The sequence below is a fragment of the Rhinoraja longicauda genome, chromosome 8 (assembly GCF_053455715.1).
Source record: "Rhinoraja longicauda isolate Sanriku21f chromosome 8, sRhiLon1.1, whole genome shotgun sequence".
NCBI lineage: Eukaryota > Metazoa > Chordata > Chondrichthyes > Rajiformes > Arhynchobatidae > Rhinoraja > Rhinoraja longicauda.
The window spans coordinates 69,014,675-69,034,500 of NC_135960.1; the positions used below are offsets into that span (position 1 = coordinate 69,014,675).

Genomic DNA, 19,826 nt, shown 5'->3' on the forward strand with positions numbered 1-19,826 from the left:
AATGGGACTAGCCCAGTGCGCCAACTTGGTCAGCATGAACAGGATGGGCTGAAGGGCCTGTTTCCATGCTGTACGGCTCAGTGACTGATATTTAAGAAAGTAGTGATGTGCCATACTGATAGAGCAAACCATGACCCAGTGATATAATGTATAATGCTTAACGTTACTGACTTCACCTGCAGATATGACAGGAACCTGGTGTTTGCACAGCGCTGGGGCATTAGGAAAGGGATGATCGTGGGATTCTTCACCGGCTATGTGTGGATGATTATCTTCTGCTGCTATGCCCTGGCCTTCTGGTACGGGTCGCGGTTGGTTATCGAGCAGAATGAATACACCCCTGGAGGTCTGTTACAGGTACGCTCATTGCCAGAGTTTGCTTCTGAAACGATATTTAACACATTTAAATTTAAATGGGGTTGGCACATGGATGCGCAGGGAATGCACGGATGCGGAATAATGTGCAGGAGGTAAGTGAATGCCTCGGCTTCAAGTTCGGCACAGACATTGTGGGCCGAAGGGCCTGTTCCTGTGCTGTTAGGGGTGCCAACTATCTCACTCCCAAATAAGGGACATGGTGACGCCCCACGCAATCTCACCCGGCCAGCGGCCACGTGCTCCCGCTCCACCAATGGCGGCCGCCCGGGCCGGGATGTGGGTTGCTATGCAACCTCCGTTAGGCGGCGCCCGGGCCTCCGGACCTACACTGTCCGGACCTACACTGTCCGGACCTACACTGTCCGGGCCTACAGTGTCCGGGCCTACAGTGTCCGGGCCTACAGTGTCCGGGCCTACAGCGCCCCCCTGGCCTACAGTGTCCGGCCCTACAGTGTCCGGGCCTACAGCGCACCCCTGGCCTACAGTGTCCGGGCCTACAGTGTCCGGGCCTACAGTGTCCGGGCCTACAGCGCCCCCCTGGCCTACAGTGTCCGGCCCTACAGTGTCCGGGCCTACAGCGCCCCCCTGGCCTACAGTGTCCGGCCCTACAGTGTCCGGGCCTACAGCGCACCCCTGGCCTACAGTGTCCGGGCCTACAGTGTCCGGGTCTACAGTGTCCGGGCCTACAGTGCCTGGGCCTACAGTGTCCGGGCCTACAGCGCACCCCTGGCTTACAGTGTCCGGGCCTACAGCGCCTGGGCCTACAGCTCCCCCCTGGCCTACAGTGCCCCCCGGGCCTAATATGGGACAAGGGCGGTCCCGTACGGGACAAACCAATTTACCCCAATATATGGAATGTCCCGGCTAATACGACACAGTTGGCGACCCTACGTGCTGTACTGTTCTACGTTGTGAAACAGTGAAATGCCTGGATAGAGTGGATGTGGAGAGGATGTTTCCACTAGTGGGAGAATCTAGGACCAGAGGGCACAGCCTCAAAATAAAAGGACGTACCTTTCAAAAGAAGAAGAGGAGGAATTTCTTTAGTCAGAGAGTGGTGAATCTGTGGGATTCTTTGCCACGGACGGCTGTGGAGGTCGTCATTGGGTATTTTTAAGGTGGAGATTGACAGATTCATGATTAGTACGGGTGTCAGAGGTTCTGGGGAGAAGGCAGGAGAATGGGGTTAGGAGGGAGAGATAGATCAGCCATGATTGAATGGCAGAGTGGACTTGATGGGCCGAATGGCCTAATCCTGCTCCTATGCACATAAGACCTAGACCTGGGACAACGCTAAGTTTCTAATCTCCCAACGAAAGACCCAAAGGCAGTTGTAGGTTGCTGCCTATCCTATGATGAAAGCTGAACCCCGATGGACAGGACATTGGGAATAAGTTCCAGCCAAGCCCCGTGTGTGACCGATTCCTGCACCACACCAATCTCACTCTACAATCATCGATGTGGCCAAAGGGGGCGATGTTAGTGGGCCTGGCCAAGCTGGCCATTCGCGAGTCACGGCGCCAGGCGGAAGAGGGCTCTGCCCGAGCCGGCCGCCTGCCCCTTTTCCGGGGTTACGTCCGTGCCCGGGTGGTGTTGGAGAGGGACTACGCGCTGTCCACGGGCACCCTGGGGGATTTCCGGGACCGCTGGGGATTAAATGCACTCTGGACAAGGAGTGTAAGATAGTTGTATAGTAGTTTATTGTTTGTCTTATATTGTGGTGGTGGTGGGCTCTGTTTTGGTTTTATTGTATTGTATATATTATTTTAATATTTGAATAAATACTTTTGATCAATGAAAACAAAAGGGCGTTAGCTGCAGGGAGAGGTTGGACAAACTTCTCTGGAGTGCCGGAGGTTACAGGGAGACCTGATAGATGTACATAACATAATGAGGGGCATGCACAGGGTAGACAGGACCTTTATCGCAGGGTGGAAATGTCAAAGACCAGAGACCATAGCTTTGAGGAGAGAGGATCAAAGTTCAATGGGGATGTGCGGGCCAAGTTTTTACACAGAGGGTGGTGGTGCCTGGAACATGCTGCCAGGGCTAGTGGTGGAGGCAGATGAGTGGTGTATAATTGGCTCGTAGATAGACGCATGGAAATGCAGGGAATGGAGGGGTATGGATCATGCACAGGCAGAGGAGATTAGTTTAAGCTAATCCAAGCATGACTTGGATGAAGGGATTAAAAGTACCATTAGCAAATTTGCAGATGATACAAAGCTGGGTGGCAGTGTGAACTGTGAGGAAGATGCTATGAGGTTGCAGGGTGACTTGGACAGGTTGTGTGAGTGGGCGGGTGCATGGCAGATGCAGTTTAATGTGGATAAGTGTGAGGTTATCCACTTTGGTGGTAAGAATAGGAAGGCAGAGTATTATCTGAATGGTGTCAAGTTAGGAACAGGGGACGTACAACGAGATCTGGGTGTCCTAGTGCATCAGTCACTGAAAGGAAGCATGCAGGTACAGCAGGCAGTGAAGAAAGCCAATGGAATGTTGACCTTCATAACAAGAGGAGTTGAGTATAGGAGCAAAGAGGTCCTTCTGCAGTTGTACATGGCCCTAGTGAGACCGCACCTGGATTACTGTGTGCAGTTTTGGTCTCCAAATTTGAGGAAGGATATTCTTGCTATTGAGGGCGTGCAGCGTAGGTTTAATAGGATAATTCCCGGAATGGCGGGACTATCATATGTTGAAAGACTGGAGCGACTAGGCTTGTATACACTTGAATTTAGAAGGATGAGAGGAGATCTTATCGAAACGTATAAGATTATTAAGGAGTTGGACCCGTTAGAGGCAGGAAATATGTTCCCAATGTTGGGGGAGTCCAGAACAAGGGGCCACAGTTTAAGAATAAGGGGTATGCCATTTAGAACTGAGATGAGGAAAAGCTTTTTCAGTCAGAGAGTTGTGAATCTGTGGAATTCTCTGCCTCAGAGGGCAGTGGAGGCCAATTCTCTGAATGCATTCAAGAGAGAGCTGGATAGACCTCTTAAGGATAGCGGAGTCAGGGGGTATGGGGAGAAGGCAGGAACGGGGTACTGATTGAGAATGATCAGCCATGATCACATTGAATGGCGGTCCTGGCTCAAAGGGCCGAATGGCCTCCTCCTGCACCTATTGTCTATTGTCTATTGTCTAAGCTGGCCTTGTCGTCAGCACGGATATTGTGGGCCAAAGGACATGTTCTGGTGCTCGACTGTTTTATGTTAATAACTACCTGAAGAACGGTACCGACCCAAAACATCAGCAGAGATGCTGCCTGACCCGCTGAGTTTAGTTTAGTTTAGAGATGCAGTGCAGAAACAGGGCCTTCAATCAACCCAGTCCGTGACGACCAGCGATCCCTGCACATTGACTCTATCCTACACTAACTGGGGACAGTTTTACATTTATACCAAGCCAATTAGCCTGCAAACCTGCACATCTTTGAAGTGTGGGAGGAAAATGGAGATTCTCCACACAGGTCACGAGGAGAACGTACAAACTCCGTACAGACGGCGCCCGTGGTCAGGATGGAACCCGGGTCTCCGGCGCTGTGAGGCAGTCGCTCTGCCACTGCGCCACCGCGCCGCCCATGTAGCGTAGTGGTAAAACGACACGGGTGGAGGAAGGGGGGGGAGGGGTGCACGTGTGCGATGTGAGGTGACCGGTGCACGGTTGTGTTGTGTGCAGGTGTTCCTGGGCGTGCTGGTGGCCGCTATAAACCTCGGCCAGGCCTCCCCGTGTTTGGAGGCCTTCGCTTCAGGCCGCGGGGCTGCCGTCAAGATATTTGAAACCATCGACCGGGTGAGTGAAGGGGTGGAGAGCGTCGAGCAGGCAAGTCCAGGGCAAGTCCAGGCCAAGTCCGCAATCAGCGGTCCGGGGTAATCAAGGTGTGTTTCTTCACCGTAGGAGCCCGAGATTGACTGCATGTCAGAGGGGGGCTACACCCTGAACAAAGTGAAAGGAGACATCGTGTTCCACAATGTGACTTTCAACTACCCATCCAGACCAGACGTGAAGGTACATTTACATTTACATTTGAAGGTATATTTCGCTTGGACAGCTTACACCCCAGCGGCATGAATATTGACTTCTCTAACTTCAAGTAACCCTTGCTTTCCCTTGTTGTGATATTGCAAGGACTACTTTGTTGTATCACAAGGACTACTTTGTTTGCCTGTGTAGTAACGTGTATATAAGAGATTGAGGTGATTAGGTGGCCATTCTGGTTCCATGTGGCCATGGAATAATCAGCCTGGATTTAAGCTCCAGCATTATAACCTTTTAAACACGTGTACTTGTGGTCCATTCAGAGTCACAACAAAGGTACAACAGATACCGGACCACAAAGTACAACATCCCTCTCTCTCCATCCCCTCCCCCTTCCCAGTTCTCCCACCAGCCTGATTGTCCTTGATTATATTTGATTATATTTGAATATATTTGAATGTCTGAAGAAGGGTCTCGACCCGAAACGTCGCCCATTCCTTCTCTCCTGAGATGCTGCCTGACCTGCTGAGTTACTCCAGCATTTCGTGAATAAATACCTTCGATTTGTACCAGCATCAGCAGTTATTTTCTAATACTACTTGATTCTATTTGATCTCTGTTTGCTTTGTTGTCGCCTTCTCCTAGCTAACAAGGATCTATTCTGCATTTTTCTTGATCTGCATCCCCTTTGTCCCATTTTCACACCTTACACTTCCTTATCTGTGTGTTTCTCTCTCTCCCCTGACTCTCAGTCGGAAGAAGGGTCTCGACCCGAAATGTCACCCATTCCTTCTCTCCAAAGATGCTGCCTGTCCCGCTGAGTTACTCCAGCATTTTGTGTCTATCTTTGGTTCAAGCCAGCATCTGCAGTTCCTTCCTACACGTAAAGACACACTGACGCTCATCAGAAAACACTGCTCTTTATTTTAAAATAACTGGTACAGCTGCTGCTTCACGGTGCCGGACACCCAGGTTCGATCCTGGCCTCGGGTGCTGCCTGTGTGGAGTTTGCACATTCTCCCTGTGACTGTGTGAGCGTCTCTCGGTGCTCTGGTTTCCTCCCACATCCCCAAGACGTGCAGGTTTGTGGGTTAATTGGCCCTCTGTAAATTGCCCCCGGCTTGCAGGGAGTGGATGTGAAAGTGGGATTACGTAGGACTGCTGTATAGGTTAATTGGATTCTATAAATTGCTCTGTAAAGAAGACTCAGTTTGATCAAGTGTTTAGTGGCTCACTGGATTTGTCGATGTAATGTTTCCAAACTCAAGTCTCTGCTGTAGATTATGAAAGGCGTGTGGCTTTGTGGTTAATTGGCAACCTGTAAATTGCCCCTTGTGTGTAGGGAGTGGATGAGAAAGTGGAATAAGACAGAACTAGTGTGAACAGGCCTGGTCTCGGCCTAGTGGTCGGCCTGGTCTCGGTGGGCCGAAGGATTATAATTCTGCAAGATAAGCTCTGGCCAGATATAAAAATGATTACACAACATTAATAAGACATGTTTCATGCAGATTCTGCACTATTATAATCCATGAGACTGTTTGAGGAATGTTGGTATGTTACCCAACCTTGAAAATAAACTCCATAAAAAATGACACAACCTGGTATAGAAATTATACGAGTTCCTTCTAATCTGCCCATGATGCTTTGAAGTGTGATGTTTCAAAACAGACCCTCCAACTACTCCAAGATAGACACAAAATGCTGGAGTAACTCAGCGGGTCAGGCAGCATCTCGGGGGAGAAGGAATGGGTGACGTTTCGGGTCGAGACCCTTCTTCAGACTGATGTCTGATGTCAGGTCAGTCTGAAGAAGGGTCTTGACCCGAAACGTCACCCAATCCATCTCTCCAGAGATGCTGCCTAACCCGCTGAGTTACTCCAGCATTTTGTGTCTACCTTCGATTTAAACCAGCATCAGCAGTTTTTTTTCCTCCATCTACTCTGACTGGATCAATATAATTACTAAGGAGAGACTACAAACACAAATCAAATCTCGAGACAAACAGAAATGAGAATCCAACATGATTCCTCTTCACTTTCATAAACCATAGGAGCAAATTGAGGCCATTCAGCCCATCGCGTCTACTGCGCCATTTGATCATGGCTGGTCTACCTTTCCTTCTCAAGCCCATTGTCCTACCGTCTCCCCCCCATGACCTTTGACCCCCGACTAATCAAGTACCTGTCGGTTTCCACCTTAAAAATACCCACTGACTTGGCCTCCACGGCCTTCAATGGCAATGAATTCCACAGATTCACAACCCTCCGACAAAAGAAAATTCCTCCTCATCTCCTTCCTAAAGGTACGCCCTTGTTGTAGACTCTCCCACTAGTGGAAACATCCTCTCCACATCCACTCTATCCAGGCCTTTCACTATTTATTCTGTACGTTTCAATGAGGTCTCCCCTCATACTTCTAAACTCCAGCGAGTACAGGCCCAGTGCCGACAACCGCTCATCACACGTTAACCACTGTCTTTAGACAATCAAATTAATACAAGAGATCAAATAAATCCCCATTTAACAAATTGGATTCTGTAAATTGCTCTATAAAGAAGACTCAGTTTGATCAAAAGTATTTAGTGGCTCACTGGATTTGTCAATGTAATGTTTCCAAACTCAAGTCTCTGCTGTAGATTATGAAAGGCGTGCGGCTTTGTGGTTAATTGGCCCTTTGTAAATTGCCCCTTGTGTGTAGGGAGTGGATGAGAAAGTGGGATAAGACAGAACGAGTGTGAACAGGCCTGGTCTCGGCCTAGTGGTCGGCCTGGTCTCGGTGGGTCGAAGGATTATAATTCTGCAAGATAAGCACTGGCCAGATATAAAAATATAAGAATGATTGTGACATTACACGACATTAATATGACACGTTTCATGCAGATTCTGAACTATTATAAACTATAAGACAGTTTGAGGAATGTTACCCAACCTTGAAAATAAACTCCATAGAAAATGACACAACCTGGGATAGAAATTATACGAGTTCCTTCTAATCTGCCCATGATGCTTTGAAGTGTGATGTTTCAAAACAGACGCTCCAAATTAGACACAAAATGCTGGAGTAACTCAGCACGTCAGGCAGCATCTCGGGGGTGAAGGAATGGGTGACGTTTCGGGTCGAGACCTTTCTTCAGACTAATGTCTGATGTCAGGTCAGTCTGAAGAAGGGTCTCGACCCAAAACGTCACCCAATCCATCTCTCCAGAGATGCTGCCTGACCCGCTGAGTTACTCCAGCATTTTGTGTCTACCTTCGATTTAAACCAGAAATGGTGCAGAAGAAATTCACCACGATGTTACCTGGGCAAATGGGACTAGTCCAGTAGGCTCCCTTGGTCAGCATGGACAAGATGGACCGAAGGGCCTGTTTCCATGCTATATGTCTCTGTGACCTATAGACAATAGGTGCAGGAGGAGGCCATTCGGCCCTTCGAGCCAGCACCACCATTCAATGTGATCATGGCTGATCATTCTCAATCAGTACCCCGTTCCTGCCTTCTCCCCATACCCCCTGACTCCGCTATCCTTAAGAGCTCTATCTAGCTCTCTCTTGAATGCATTCAGAGAATTGGCCTCCACTGCCTTCTGAGGCAGAGAATTCCACAGATTCACAACTCTGACTGAAAAAGTTTTTCCTCATCTCCGTTCTAAATGGCCTACCGCTTATTCTTAAACTGTGGCGCCTGATTCTGGACTCCCCCAACATTGGGAACATGTTTCCTGCCTCTAACGTGTCCAACCCCTTAATAATCTTATATGTTTCGATAAGATCCCCTCTCATCCTTCTAAATTCCAGTGTATACAAGCCTAGTCGCTCCAGTCTTTCTGTCCTCATCCTGTAAAATCATATCATATCATATCATATCATATCATATCATATCATATATATACAGCCGGAAACAGGCCTTTTCGGCCCTCCAAGTCCGTGCCGCCCAGCGATCCCCGCACATTAACACTATCCTACACCCACTAGGGACAATTTTTACATTTACCCAGCCAATTAACCTACATACCTGTACGTCTTTGGAGTGTGGGAGGAAACCGAAGATCTCGGAGAAAACCCACGCAGGTCACGGGGAGAACGTACAAACTCCTTACAGTGCAGCACCCGTAGTCAGGATCGAACCTGAGTCTCCGGCGCTGCATTCGCTGTAAAGCAGCAACTCTACCGCTGCGCTACCGTGCCGCCCGATCATTCTGCTCTCACCTTCAACTTATATGCTGTGCTTTTTGATTCCCCTACTCTGGGTGAAAGACTCTTTGCATTCACCCTGTCTATTCCCCACATGATTTTATACACCTCTATAAGTCCACCCCTCACCCAAGGAATTCCTTGTACCCTTAAGAAAGTATAGCATTTCTCATGGACATTGAAAATAGGAGCAGGATTAGGCCATTCAATATGATCATGCCTGGTCCATGCCTGGACTGGAATGACTAGGCTTGTGTACACTGGACTTTAGAAGGATGAGAGGGGATCTTATCGAAACATATAAGATTATTAAGGGGTTGGACACGTTAGAGGCAGGAAACATGTTCCCAATGTCTCTGGAGAACATGGACAGATTACATTTCGGGTCGGAAGAAGGGTCCCAACCAGAAATGTAATCTCTCCATGTTCTTCAGAGATGCTGCCTGACCCGCTGAGTTACTCCAGCACTCTGTGAAACGTCACCTATCCATGTTCTCCACAGATGCTGCCTGACCCGCTGAGTTACTCCAGCACTCTGTGAAACGTCACCTATCCATGTTCTCCACAGATGCTGCCTGACCCGCTGAGTTACTCCAGCACTCTGTGCCGATCTGCTTTCAATATGTTTTGGCACCGGTTCCTTTCAGAAGAAGTCTCTGCTGCCCCCCAGTGGTCTAATGAAGACTGCAGCTAATGCAGGGACTATATTTGGTGCTCCCTTCAATGGTAAAAGCTGTCCACTGTTCCTTTAGCACACCAGGAACGGCTGGAAACCTACTCCCCCGAGATTGTTCTTACACCAGACTCAGGAACAGCTTCTTCCCCTCTGTATTCAGGCTTGTGAGCGGTCCTTCCGAAAGCCAGGGTACTGTCTGATTTAACAGGGACCTCAGGGGCAACCTTTTCAAAAGACAATAGAGAATAGACAATAGGTGGAGGAGTAGGCCATTCGGCCCTTCGAACCAGCACTGCTTTCACTTCGTGGGTAGTCCACATCTGGAATGAGCTTGCCAGAGGAAGCTGTAGAAGTGGATGCAATGACTTTTAAAAGGCATTTGGGCAGGTGTGTGGATGGCAAGGGTTTTAGAGGAGTTTGTACAAGATGGGCCTGATTCCGTGCTGTATTAGGATAAGCACAATGTTGTAGAAAAGTGCACAGTTGTGGAGATATACCAGGTTCTACAATGGACCTCTGACTTTGAGAATATTGCTACCGACTGGGAGAGGATAAATGGTTCACACATGTTATTGCAAGCGCAGAGTCAAGGACATGTTCAATAGGAAAGAAAACAGGAAGACTTTTAGAAGTATTCTCTGAATAGTCTTGGTGGAAAATTATTCAATTCACCAGCAGACGAAATAGCATTTGGCGGGATAATGTGTCTATAAAGTGCTGCAGAGTCGTAAGGGCCACACAAATGTATTTTAAGTTGCCTTTAAAAGAGCATGATCCAGATTAGACTTTAGAGATACAGCGCGGAAGCAGGCCCTTCGGCCCACCAGGCCCTTCGGCCCACCAGGCCCTTCGGCCCACCAGGCCCGCGCCGACCAGCGATCATCACGCACAGGAGCACTACCCCACACACTAAATGTACAATTTACCGAAGCCAATTAACCTACAAACCCACACGTCTTTGAAGTGTGGGCGGAGACTGGAGCACCCGGGGAAAACCCACGTGGTCACAGGGAGAAGCTACAAACTCCATTCAGACAGCAGCCATAGTCAGGATCGAAACTGGGTACGTGCGCTGTAAGACAGCAACTCTACCGCTGCGCCATTGTGTCGCCTTTATGCTGCCTGCCACTGTTGCGGGCTGGAAGAGTCTGTGTACCACGTGTACATGGAGTGTGTGAGTCTGTGTACATGGAGTGTGTGAGTCTGTGTACCACGTGTACATGGAGTGTGTGAGTCTGTGTACATGGAGTGTGTGAGTCTGTGTACATGGAGTGTGTGAGTCTGTGTACATGGAGTGTGTGAGTCTGTGTACCACGTGTACATGGAGTGTGTGAGTCTGTGTACCACGTGTACATGGAGTGTGTGAGTCTGTGTACCACGTGTACATGGAGTGTGTGAGTCTGTGTACCACGTGTACATGGAGTGTGTGGGGTTGCAGCCCCTGTTCCAATATCTAAAGGGGCTGCTCCTTGCCTTCTGGCTGCACTTCACACCCACCACCCTTTTCTTTGGACACCCTGTGTGTAGGGGAGAGGGCAGGGCTGAAGATGTCCTGGTTGGGTTGCACCTGGGCCTGGCCAAGCTGGCCATCCGCGAGTCACGGTGCCAGGCGGAAGAGGGCTCTGCCCGAGCCGGCCGCCTGCCCCTTTTCCGGGGTTACGTCCGTCCGTGCCCGGGTGGTGTTGGAGAGGGAACACGTGCTGTCCAAGGGCATCCTGGGGGGTTTCCGGGACCGCTGGGCACCGCGGGGGGTGGAATGCATCCTTGACAAGGAGCGTAAGATAGTTGTATGGTGGTTTATTTAGTATATTTGTATTATCGTGGTGGGTTGTGTTTTGTTTTAAGGTATTGTAAATATTATTTTTAATAATTAAATTTATTTTTTTGATATAAAAAACCCAGTTTCGCCCTTACAGCTTCGTGTTCTTTCTCCCCAGACACTTGACCGACTGAGTATGGTTATTAAAGCGGGTGAAACGACAGCATTTGTCGGCCCTAGTGGGTCTGGTAAAAGCACAGCGGTGGAGCTGATACAACGATTCTACGACCCTAAACAGGGGATGGTATGTCTGCAGGTGGCGTTCAAATATACATATACGAAAACTCTCGTGTGTTATCTTGTTTGTGACTGAACTTCAGCCAAAACGGTACACGATAGCGCGACAATTTTAGGCCCACCTTACTCACCATCGTCACTTTAGTGATAATGCAAGTAGTTTTATTGAAACCGGTGTTACATTTTTAAGGTTATTCACATTTTAAAGTTTAAAAGGAGGGGAGGGGGAGGGGAGGAGGGAGGGAGGGAGGGGGGAAGGGGGGAGAAGGGAGAGGGGAGGTTGAGGAGAGGGGAGGGGAGGGGAGGACAGGGTGCTGTACCAATGCAGGAGAGGTTTGGGCCCAACGGGTCCACTTGGTCTAGTATACAAATAAATGCCAATGATTGTTTAGCTTCTGTTGAAAAGGTGAACTTCAGTTTCTCCTCAAAAAGGCATACTTACTCTTTTAATTGTTTTCGCTGCAGATGGTCACTTATTTTTTCACGCTTGCTTTTTAGAAAATAAAAAATTATGTTTATTTATGCTTATGTTTAATCGTCATATATGGCAGTAATGGGGCAATGACATTCTTACTTGCTGCTGTTTTACCAACCCTTAAACGCAGTAACACACAGATACACATGCAGTAATCAATAATACAATAAATTAATAACTGTAATGCCAGGTAATAGTTGCAAAACTGGTCTGTAGTGCAACCAAACACAATAGCAGATCACAGTTGCTGAGGTGAGTGTTGTGCAGCTTTCAAAAGCCTGATGGTTGTTTAGAACAGGCCCTTTTTGCCCACCTGGTCCGCGCCGCCCAGCGATCCCTGCACACTAACACTATCCTACACCCACTAGGGACAATTTTTACATTTTACCAAGCCAATTAACCTACAAACCTGCACGTCTCTGGAGTGTGTGAGGAAACCGAAGATCTCGGAGAAAACCCACGCAGGTCACGGGGAGAACGTACAAACTCCATACAGACAGCACCCGTAGTCGGGATCGAATCCGGCACTGCATTCGCTGTAAGGCAGCAACTCTACCGCTGCGCCACCGTGACCGCCCTATTCTTGTTGGGAAGAAGCAGTCTTGAACCTGGAGGTCACGGTTTTCAGGCTCCTGTACCTTTTTCCCACATGGGCGAGCTGGGATGTAGGGCCTGTTTCCATGCTGTATGACCCGATGACTCTCTAACCTGCTCATTTAAATCCTTTCACCATTCCCATAACAAAATCGGACATTGTCTGGCGCTCCTCATGGAATAACAGCTCAAAAATACGTGGCAGTACAAACAAGGAACTGCAGATGCTGGTTTATACAAAAGGACACAGAGTGCTGGAGTAACTCAGCGGGCCAGGCAGCATCTCTGGAGAACATGGACAGGTGACGTTTCACAGAGTGCTGGAGTAACTCAGCGGGTCAGGCAGCATCTCTGGAGAACATGGATAGGTGACGTTTCACAGAGTGCTGGAGTAACTCAGCGGGTCAGGCAGCATCTCTGGAGGACATGGATAGGTGACGTTTCGTGTCGGGACCCTTCTTCAGACTGATACTCGTCTGTGCAGGTAGAAACTGCAGGTGTTGGTTTAAACCTTAGACACAAAATGTCGGAGTAACTCAGCGGGACAGGCAGCATCTGTGGAGAGAAGGAATGGGTGACGTTTCGGGACGAGACCCTTCTTCAAACTGCTACTGTGCTGTGTTGCTCCTCAGAGCTGTGAAGATCCCCCTGGACACAACTTGCTTAAAGCGCTCATCTTATTAATAGTAATAACTACACTTTAAAGAAAACTGTTTGGCTTTGAAATCCTTCTGGTTACACCTTGGAAGAGGCCATGCTTAGATAGTCAACTGATTTGAGGAGAGGAAGGAAGTTTCATCTTATTTTGGTAACAATATACATTAATTGTGCATCTACCATTGAATGTCTAATATGTTAGACATGCTTGTGATTCAATATATGTATCCCATATTCAATATGGTCAACATTTCTGAAAATAATTTCAATTTTTTGAAATAATATCTCTACTGCAATAAGTTAGCAGTTTTGAATATAAAATGTTTGTGATTTATGGTATAAAAGTGATTTCACATGTTGGAATCAAGAAAAATCGTAGAAAATCGAAAAGTGTGTAATCCTTCTGCTTCCACAGATGCTGCTTGACCCGCTGAGTTCTTCCAGCATTCTGTGTTTTGTTTAATAAATATAATGAAAGGGAACTGCTGATGCTGGTTCATATCACAGATAGAAAGAGGGTCCTGTCCCGAATTATCCATGTTCCCCAGAGATGCTGCCTGACCCGCTGAGTTACTCCAGCACTCTGTGAAACGTCACCTATCCATGTTCTCCACAGATGCTGCCTGACCCGCTGAGTTACTCCAGCACTCTGTGCCGACCTTCCGTGCTTAGAGTCATACAGCGTGGAAACAGGTCCTTTGACCCAACTTGCCCACACAGACCAACATGTCTCATCTACACTCGTCCCATGTGCCCATATCCCACTAAACATCTTCTATCAATGTGCATCCAAATTGTTCTTAAATGTTGTGATAGTCCCTGCCTCGACTACCTCCTCTGGCATTTATTCACAAAATGCTGGAGAAACTCAGCAGGTCAGGCAACATCTCAGATTCAGTCTGAAGAAGGGTCCCGACCTGAACCGTCACCCATTCCTTCTCTCCTGAGATGCTGCCTGACCTGCTGAGTTACTCCGGCATTTTGTGAATAAATACCTTCGATTTGTACCAGCATCTGCAGTTATTTTCTTCCCTGCCTCGACTATCTCCTCTGGCAGCTCGTTCCATTCTCCCACCATCCTTTGCGTAAAAAAGTTGCCGTTTTTACACAAAAAAAAGGTTTAGTTTCTGTTTCAGTGCTTGTTGTAACATTCCCCTGTGTGTACAGGAGACTGATGCTGTAACGTTGCCCTGTGTGTACAGGAGACTGATGCTGTGACGTTGCCCCCTGTGTGTACAGGTGACCCTCGATGGCCATGACATTCGCTCGTTGAACATCCAGTGGCTTCGTTCGCTGATTGGCGTTGTTGAGCAGGAGCCCGTCCTGTTTTCCACCACCATTGAGGAGAACATCCGGTACGGCCGGGAGGGACTGACGAAGAACGACATCGTCCAGGCGTCCAAGGAGGCCAACGCCTATGACTTCATCATGGACCTGCCCCAGGTGCCAATGGTCGTTCGGTTGTGTAGCGGCAACGGGCAATGGCCGCACAGCACGAAGCTCCGGTACAACAGATAGTTCCACCAGCGGGAGAGTCCAGGAACGATTGGGTTAACCTATGATGAGCGTTGGTCGGCACTGGGCCTGCACTCGCTGGTGTTTAGAAGGATGAGGGGGGATCTCATTGAAACGTACCAAATAGTGAAAGGCCTGGATAGAGTGATTTAGATTTAGATTTAGATTTAGAGATACAGCGCGGAAACAGGCCCTTCGGCCCACCGAGTCCGCGCCGACAAGCGATCCCCGCACACTAACACTATCCTACACCCACTAGGGACAATTTTTACATTTACCCAGTCAATTAACCTACAGACCTGCACGTCTTTGGAGTGTGGGAGGAAAATGATGATCTCGGCGAAAACCTACGCAGGTCACGGGGAGAACGTACAAACTCCGTACAGACAGCGCCCGTAGTCAGGATTGAATCCGTGTCTCTGGCGCTGTGAGGCAGCAACTCTGCCACTGCGCCACCATTGAGCAGGTGCCCTCCGTTGCCCACCGTTGCCCTCATTTGTCTTTTGTCGACAAGTAATGCACTGCTGATTGATCGGTGACTCTTTCAGAAATTCAACACCCTTGTGGGCGAGGGTGGAGGACAGATGAGCGGAGGGCAAAAGCAACGTATCGCCATCGCACGGGCTCTGGTGAGGAATCCCAAAATCCTGCTGCTGGACATGGCGACGTCAGCCCTGGACAACGAGAGTGAGGCCATCGTACAAGGGTCCCTCGACAAGGTTGGTTTCATTGGAGACGTCCCTTCATCAGACATCAGGGGTGAAGGGGGACAATGAAGGTAGCAGGGAGAGATAGATCAGCCATGATTGAATGGCAGAGTGGGCCTGGTGGGCCGAATGGCCAAGTTCTGCTCCTATCACTTATGACCGAACTGTCAAAGACATGGCAGCCTTTGATGTTTCCTTCAGTTTAGACTTTGGAGATACCGCGTGGGAACACGCCCTATGGCCCACCGGGTCTACGCTGTCCAGCAATCATCCCATGCACTAGCACTACCCTGCGCACACTAGGGGCAATTTTCCTTCAGCTTTACAACTCCCTGGGCTCTGCTCTTTGGTGAGTTTGGTCTTTAGAGTCATCGAGTCAGACAGCAAAGCATCAGGCCCTTCAGCCCAACTTGTCCACGCTGACCAAGATGCCCCATCTAAGCTAGTCCCGTTTAGTTTAGCTTAGTCTAGTTAAGAGATACAGCGCAGAAACAGGCCCTTCGGCCCACCGAGTCCGCACCGATCAGCGATCCCCGCACACTAACATTGTGCTACACACACTAGGGACAATTTTACATTTGTACCAAGTCAATTAATCTACAAATCTGTACGTCTTTGGTGTGTGGGAGGAAACCGAAGATCTTGAAGCACCCAGAGAAAACACACGCGGTCACACGTGCAAACTCCGTATAGACAGCACCCAAAGTCAGAATCAAATCTGGGTCTCTGGCGCTGTAAGGCACAACTTTACCGCTACGCCACTGATTGTATTGATTATATTGAGAGTCTTGATTATATGGATGTATGGTATTATCTGATCGATTTGGATGGCATGCAAAACGAAGCTTTTTGCTGTACCTCAGTACATGTGACAATATTAAACATAAACCTAAACCCAAGCTATTTTTGTCCTAACTGATTAAATTAAGTTCTTAAGTTCATAAGTTTTAGGGGCATAATTAGGCCATTCGGCCCATTAAGTCTCCTCCGCCATTCAGTCACGGCTGATCTATCTCTCCCTCCTAACCCCATTCTCCTGCCTTCTCCCCATAACCTCTGACACCCGCACTAATCAAGAATCTGACAATTTCCACCTTAAAAATACCCACTGACCTGGCCTCCACAGCCGTCTGTGGCAAAGAATTCCACAGGTTCACCACCCTCTGACTAAAGAAATTCCTCCTCATCTCCTTCCTAAGGGTACGTCCTTTTATTCTAAGGCTATGGCCTCTGGTCCGAGACTCTCCCACTAGTGGAAACATCACCTCCACATCCGCTCTATCCGGGATTTTCACCATTTGGTAAGTTTCAATGAGGTCTCCCCTCATCCTAAACTCCAGCGAGTACAGGCCCAGTGCCGTCAAATGCTCATCATATCTTAACCCATTCATTCCATAACCTGGCCCCATCCTACCTGACCGACCTCCTCCACAGGCACACTCCCACCTGCACCCTCCGCTCTGCCGCTGCCAATCTCCTATCCCCCCACATCCGGACCAAACTCAGATCCTGGGGGGACAGGGCTTTCTCCATCGCTGCTCCCACCCTATGGAACTCACTACCCCAAACCGTTAGAGACTCCTCCACATTCACCACATTCAAAACATCGCTGAAGTCTCACCTGTTCAGTACTGCCTTCAACCACTGAAGGTCACCTCACCTTCTGTCTCCTTTCTCTGTTCATTTATTTATTTACTTATTTATCTATTTATTCATTTCCCTATGTTCTCAAAATCTCTGTAAAGCGTCTTTGAGTATATGAAAAGCGCTATATAAATAAAATGCATTATTATTATTATTATTATTCCTGGGATCATTCTCGTAAACCTCCTCTGGACCCTCTCCAATGCCAGCACATCCTTCCTCAGATATGGGGCCCAAAACCTGCTCACAATGCTCCAAATCCTCCCCTTTGCTCCACCTATTGTAGTTGAGTTTGGCCTGATCGTATATTTGATCTGTATATCTGATCTGTTTGGAGAGCACGCAAAAACAAAGCTTGTAGCTGTACCTCGGCACAAGTGATAACATTAAACGTAAAACTAAACCCAAGCTATCTTGGCCCGAACTGATGAAATGAAGTAGATAATTGATGTAAGATATTCTTGCCATAGAGGGAGTACAGAGAAGGTTCACCAGATTGATTCCTGGGATGGCAGGACTTTCATACAAAGAAAGACTGGATAGACTTGGCTTGTACTCGCTGGAATTTAGAAGATTGAGGGAGGATCTTATAGAAACTTACAAAATTCTTAAGGGGTTGGACAGGCTAGATGCAGGAAGATTGTTCCCAATGTTGGGGAAGTCCAGGACAAGGGGTCACAGTTTAAGGATAAGGGGGAAGTCTCTTAGGACCGAGATGAGAACGTTTTTTTTCACACAGAGAGTGGTGAATCTGTGGAATTCTCTGCCACAGAGGGTAGTTGAGGCCAGTTCATTGGCTATATTTAAGAGGGAGTTAGATGTGACCCTTGTGGCTAAAGGGATCAGGGGGTATGGAGAGAAGGCAGGTACGGGATACTGAGTTGGATGATCAGCCATGATCATATTGAATGGCGGTGCAGGCTCGAAGGGCCGAATGGCCTACTCCTGCACCTATTTTCTATGTTTCCAACAAGTATTGCGAAACAAAGTATTGGTTTTGTGCATAGGTTCGGTTTGGTCGAACGACCATCTCCATCGCACACCGACTGTCAACTATAAAGAACGTTGATGTGATCATTGGCTTTGAACACGGGAGAGCGGTGGAGAGGGGGCGGCATGCAGAGTTGCTGGAGAGGAAAGGGGTTTACTTCACGTTAGTCACACTGCAAACCCTGGGAGACCAGGCTCTCCACCAGAAGGCCAGGCAAGGTAAGCCAGTTCGCCAATCATTGTGTGAAATAGCTAACGTTTAGAAAAATGGTTCCGTTTCGTTTAGTGGTAGCGAGATACGGCGCGGAAACAGGCCCTTCGGCACGCCGACCCAATATACTAGCTCTATCCTACACACACACACACACACACGAGGGACAATTTACAATTTCACCGAAGCCAATTAACCTACAAACCCGCGCGTCTTTGGAGTGTGGGAGGAAGCCGGAGCACCCGGAGAAAACCCACATGGTCACGTGGAGAACGTGCAAATTCAGTACAGGCAGCGCCCGTAGTCAGGATGGAACCCGGGACTCTGGCGCTGGGAGGCAGCAACTCTACCGCTGCGCCCGTTCATAGTTAATAGCACAGTTGCATTTTACTCGATGCAAAGCCTCTCAGATTGATTTTATATCGAGGTTCAATAGACAATAGACAATAGGTGCAGGAGGAGGTCATTCGGCCCTTCGAGCCACCACCGCCATTCAATGTGATCATGGCTGATCATTCTCAATCAGTACCCCGTTCCTGCCTTCTCCCCATACCCCCTGACTCCGCTATCCTTAAGAGCTCTATCCAGCTCTCTCTTAAATGCATTCAGAGAATTGACCTCCACTGCCTTCTGAGGCAGAAAATTCCACAGATTTACAACTCTCTGACTGAAAAAGTTTTTCCTCATCTCCATTCAAAATGGCCTACCCCTTTATTCTTAAACTGTGGCCCCTTGTTCTGGACTCCCCCAACATTGGGAACATGTTTCCTGCCTCTAACGTGTCCAACCCTTTAATAATCTTATACGTTTCGATAAGATCCCCTCTCATCCTTCAAAATGAACGTCGCCCACTCACAGTGTCCTAATTTCTTGCCGACAGGGAACGGTGCGAGTGAGGAGGGAGCGAGTGAGAGACGGCAGCTGATCAGACGTGGGAGCAGCCGTGCCAGTGTGCGGTAGGAAGCAAACGTTCACCCACTCACACCTCCAGCTTAGTTCAGTGTATCATTAACAACCACGGTTATTGGTGATGAAAACCAGCGTCTACAGTTCTGAAGAAGGGTCCTCGAACCGAAACGTCACCGGTTCCTTCTCTCCAGAGATGCTGCCTGTCCCCGCTGAGTTACTCCAGCATTCTGTGAGGAAGGATATTCTTGCTATTGAGGGCGTGCAGCGTAGGTTAATTCCCGGAATGGCGGGACTGTCATATGTTGAAAGACCCGAGCGACTAGGCTTGTATACACTGGAATTTAGAAGGATGAGAGGAGATCTTATCGAAACGTATAAGATTATTAAGGGGTTGGACACGTTAGAGGCAGGAAACATGTTCCCAATGTTGGGGGAGTCCAGAATAAGGGGCCACAGTTTAAGAATAAGGGGTAGGCCATTTAGAACTGAGATGAGGAAAAACTTTCTCAGTCAGAGAGTTGTGAAGCTGTGGAATTCGCTGCCTCAGAAGGCAGTGGAGGCCAATTCTCTGAATGCATTCAAGAGAAAGCTAGATAGAGCTCTTAAGGATAGCGGAGTCAGGGGGTATGGGGAGAAGGCAGGAACGGGGTACTGATTGAGAATGATCAGAAGGGCTTCATTTTTGAGTTGGTCCAAAAAACACTGATTTTACCCAAATACACATTTTCCTTTGATCCTTGTGATCATTGGTACCCAATTCTTTCTTCTCTACAGAGCAGCACGGTGGTGCAGCGGGTAGTGCTGCTGCCCATTACTGCCAGAGACCCGGGTTCAATCCTGACCACG

The 19,826-nt window shown here is 48.5% G+C and overlaps 1 protein-coding gene across 1 annotated transcript in view; it reads left to right on the forward strand.

Moving 5' to 3' along the window:
* The window catches only part of LOC144596067 (bile salt export pump-like), a 40,047-nt gene extending 21,016 nt beyond the window's left edge, over window positions 1-19,031 (forward strand). The window contains exons 12-19 of the mRNA XM_078404184.1: window positions 183-357; window positions 4,057-4,170; window positions 4,276-4,386; window positions 11,160-11,285; window positions 14,244-14,447; window positions 15,068-15,238; window positions 17,878-18,079; window positions 18,952-19,031. Of these exons, the coding sequence (XP_078260310.1) occupies window positions 183-357; window positions 4,057-4,170; window positions 4,276-4,386; window positions 11,160-11,285; window positions 14,244-14,447; window positions 15,068-15,238; window positions 17,878-18,079; window positions 18,952-19,031 (1,183 nt within the window). The remainder of the gene's footprint in view (window positions 1-182; window positions 358-4,056; window positions 4,171-4,275; window positions 4,387-11,159; window positions 11,286-14,243; window positions 14,448-15,067; window positions 15,239-17,877; window positions 18,080-18,951) is intronic.
* The last annotated feature ends 795 nt before the right edge of the window (window positions 19,032-19,826 follow it).